At 50.9% G+C, this 4238-nt stretch overlaps 1 protein-coding gene across 1 annotated transcript; it reads left to right on the forward strand.

The window, feature by feature from the left end:
- The first annotated feature begins 292 nt into the window (after positions 1 to 292).
- Positions 293 to 3157, forward strand: LOC105683681. Its single transcript, XM_012396446.2, has 2 exons — positions 293 to 346; positions 428 to 3157. Exons 1-2 carry the CDS (start codon positions 319 to 321, stop codon positions 2419 to 2421), a joined length of 2022 nt encoding a protein of 673 aa, XP_012251869.2. The 5' UTR covers positions 293 to 318; the 3' UTR covers positions 2422 to 3157.
- Positions 3158 to 4238: the final 1081 nt, after the last annotated feature.

Below are 4238 nucleotides of genomic sequence, written 5' to 3' on the forward strand. Positions count from 1 at the left end.
AAAACATTTTTGAGCGCGTTGTCGAAGCACGTGTTGACTTCGACATTTTTTACTCCGAACAGTCGATGACAGACTGAAACACGGATGACTCGAATCGAAACCTTTCGGAATATTAAACAAACATCTGGGAAAATCGATCACCTATTTTTTATTTACCCTCACACTTGCCGCGAATCGAATTGCACTGAATCGGATGTTTAGCTGCGCGAATAGTAACACAAGTATTGTTCAATTGATAAACACGCATTGTCTTCGAGTTTACTTATACGGTTGCGCATCACCGTCTCAACCAGTGCGATATTATCCTGACGGGTAATCATGCGTAGGTGGAACACTACGTTTTTTGGTAAGCCCGGATGAACTACTGAAGCTGTGATATCAATTGCAATGGTCGTTTAATTTAATCGCCGCGGTTTCTTCTCCACAGCAGTTATAGCGGCGCTCTGGTTATCGACTTACCTCTTTCTCGAAGTGGTTCACGGTTCGCTGTTGTCCACAAATGTAACTGATTCCGGCTTCCGGAGCTACGAGATTACATTTTTACGAAATTGGCTTCACGCAGTTCATAGAGGTAAGCGGGATCTCGTCGCACCGCAAAACGTACGAGATATATTGATTCGTGGAGCAACTGCTCACAGGGAATACACGGACGAAGAACGAGCCTATGTTCCAAGTGAAATCTCGTCCAGAAGCGCAACGGATCTAACAGCGAGGCAGGGAGATGAGTCGACGGTTCACGTTCTCATAACGAGCAAACCTAGGAAGGTCCAAACCCTGATAGACCTCGAGCAGGAAGACAAACGAGTAGAAAAAGTAGAGGAGGAGAACGGAAGACGACAATTGTCTACGAACAGGCATTCCGAGGATGCGAAGATCTCCCTCTTCACAAATTCAAGACTCGACGCTACCCCGACCGTTGGCACGACCCTAACACCGGTGAGCGATACCACCGTAGCGAGGAGGACGAAGACCGACGTGAGAACAGCTACAAGGACTGCGGACGATCGGGACCTGCGATTGAATCGAACTTTGATGGAATTTGCCGACCGGCTAGCCGGGGTGGAGTTCAGGGTCACCGTCTTCGAGAAGGTACTCGTAGATTTGGCCAGGTGGTGTGGCGAGTTGGGGACTTTGTTTCCCAGGAATTGCGTGCACGGCCAGGAGTCTGCTGCCGGCGGTCCTCGTTACGGATGGGACGGGGTCGTTCCGTCGGTACCTCAGAGAAACTTTGATCGCGAAGACCGCCTCGCCCTTGCCTCCGGAATGAATGCAGTTCGACGAAGACCGTTGCAGATCGGAAACCGTAGTCGATACGTTTTCAGGAACGCAGCCACCAGGGAACCGAACCAGCCGGGTTATCCGCCGAGGCAGATCCATGCGGTAGGCTGTAACGATGGACTCGATACGCTCGGAAGAGCTGCTCCCCAAAGACTTCCCTGCGAAAGATCGTTGAGGGTGAATCGCGCTTCTTCGCGGTATGATTCTTCCGATGTTTCGACAACCCGTCGTAGCATCGTGTCAACGAATGATGTCTCCTGGGTTTCTCCTTTTCCACAGATCGAGGGTAGAGGGAAACGGCCAAACGATTATCGCCAAAATCAGCGGGCTGCACGGGTTACGAAAAGCTCGAAAATAACCCAACTGAAAAAACCGAAATTTGGTTTCGAAATCTCGAGGGTACGACGCTCGTTGAATCCGAACGACGAGGATATTCGAGTCAAGCGAATAAAGCGCGCTATAGGCCGTGCGGAATTACGTAGCCCAAAAAGAGCTGAAAAAGAAAAAAAAGGGCCATTCGAGCGAGCGGTCCGCGTTCCAAGGTCGCAATCAGCGAGGCCGTATCGCGTAGCGGCCCCTTTGACGCTCTCGGGTTACCGCAGTGACTTTGACAACTTGGCTGCAAATCCTTATACGATCGTAAATCGGCGGCACTTTCATAACGCACGCTTCTCGGATACCGTCCTGCCAATTTTTACCTTGACCATACCGAAGAGAAAAACTGAGGGGCCCTACGCCGTACCTGGTCATAGTTTTCTGCCTACTTGGACCGGAAATACGACAGGCGTGGAGTTCGAAGAGAAATCGCTCCGTACGCAGGACTCCCTGATTCCAGAAGGTGACTCGGATCACATTTACGAAATGAAAGCTCGGGATTCGGACTCCGACTACTACGACGATCGGGACGAGGCGGTATCCGTCACTGCGGCATATGGCCAGGTCGAGTACACGGACGGTTCCAACATCGAGATCGTCACCGAAACCGGCCCCGCAAGGCCGAGGAAAGTGGAAACGGAACAGGGCGTTTACGGATCGCGAGGAGAGTCGCAGGGTACCAAGAATTACCGAAAACGATCAAGGATCGCTACGGGGGGACAGGAATCGCTATTTCAAGGCGATCGCTCGACCTTGGAAGCGGTCTGAGTACGGTGGTGACAAACTTCGAACCGCGATCATGGCTGCGGGGAATCACGGAACGAATGATGTGGATTCGGATTACGGACTGCGTACACCTCTGAATGCCTCGCGTGATAACGACCTCAGCGAGTTTGACGATGAAGTAGATCGGAAGGAAAAATTCTCCAACTTCCTTCGGTACGTCGAAATTTCATCTCGATGCAACACGGAAAACGTTACAGGGCTGAGCTGGAATGAAGATAGGAAATGACCGGCGGTTTTTAGTAGATCCTCTGTAGATTTAGACTAAAAAATCGGATGAAAAAAGTAAAATAATTATTGTAAACCGTGCACCGATATTGCGGGCGGTTTCCGTTGTACCTGGGCGAATTTCCCATAGTCACAGGATTCGGAGTGGTCCGTCGCTGCGCGAACGGGAAGTTTGACAGTGTAGGAAAATTAGCTGGAGCTGCAGTAGGTTGGTAATTGGTGTGGGGGGTAGGGTCGTGTAATTTGAAAACGGTCGATCCTTAACGCGTAATGAGGGAGGCGGAAAGGCAGGCAGTCCGCCAACCACCCTTTCCCTTTGCCTGCAGCACAATCACTGCAGGGACATTGTCGGGATTATCTCGTGAGCGCATACCACACCCACATTCACTGCACACGGTCAACTCCCGGCGGACGTGAATACCTACGTGGGTAGATATACGCTACATCCCGTACTCGCGCCAGGGGATGATGGATGTACCTGAAAACCGAAGGGGGAAAGGGTTGTTTTTGATGATTTGCGAGTATAGCGTATAATACGGTTGAAGTATAACAAGTGGGAGAGAGATAACGCTATACCGCGGGGTCTGGGTTCGGCTGCGAGCGACGGACTCAAGAACCGGGGGTCGCTCGGCGTAGGGGATGGAGGCGATAAAGTGCCGCCGGTCCGTCGGAGACGACGACGGAGACGACGAGGGAAGTCGGAGGATGACGAAACCTCGGGGGTGGTAATCACCGGAGGTGGAGGGTAAAGAACGCGGTAGGGTCGTCTGCGCACCGCCGAGAGAGGGGAGGAACTTGTCGTTCCCGTACTGGTCGCGAACGGTACGTGCATACACGTATTTGCCTATCCGTCCACACCCCCGAGTATGTAATTGCGGGAGATCGCGAACTCGTGTGTGTGCGCGCGCTTTGCGTTTCCGTCACAACGTGCGTGTGCGGGTCGAAGATTTTATGCGGATTCTTTTTCCATTTTTGAATTTTCCAGGTCGAAGAAATTGGTTAAAAAAAAAAACCAAAAACCAAAAAACAACAAATCAAAGAAATACCCGTACTGTACGCTGTACAGCTGGGATGTGGAGTTATATACAAGAGAAATAGCGAATATAGGAACTGTGAAGGTAGAGCGAGAAGATTATGACCAAATCGGAACTTTGCGTGGTCCGCGGCTCTTGGACGAGTCGCTATACGGAGATACCTGCGTCATTACGGTATACGAAACGGCCTTCTTTTTTCCCCGAGGTTTTCGCAAGTCCGTAAACTTCTAATCTCTCAGGCCACCACGCACGTTTATTCCCATTCCTTACGCCCCTCATCTCCGTGATTGATGGGCATCGGTTTTGCAACAGGTTCACCGAAAGTTTTCCAATTTCTACGGACAGGTGTGTAACGTACGGAACAACGTGACGGCATACCGCAACGGCGTCTAACATTTGTATCCGCCATAGATCCGGTCAGTGGTCAACAATTTCAAATAATCGCCAGAAATTTTTATCGTCTCGGTCGGTGTAATTGACAAGGTATAACGCGGAGCAACTTCCGCGCTCGTAACGTTCGGGTAGGTATATGCTACGACG

This window comes from Athalia rosae, chromosome 1, assembly GCF_917208135.1.
Source record: "Athalia rosae chromosome 1, iyAthRosa1.1, whole genome shotgun sequence".
In the NCBI taxonomy this organism is placed as follows: domain Eukaryota; kingdom Metazoa; phylum Arthropoda; class Insecta; order Hymenoptera; family Athaliidae; genus Athalia; species Athalia rosae.

Excerpts from the sequence above, each read along its gene's own strand:
- LOC105683681 (XM_012396446.2), top strand. The coding sequence starts at position 319 with ATGCGTAGGTGGAACACTACGTTTTTTG. Across the intron at positions 347-427 it reads GTGGAACACTACGTTTTTTG|CAGTTATAGCGGCGCTCTGG; the intron begins GTAAGCCCGGAT and ends TCTTCTCCACAG.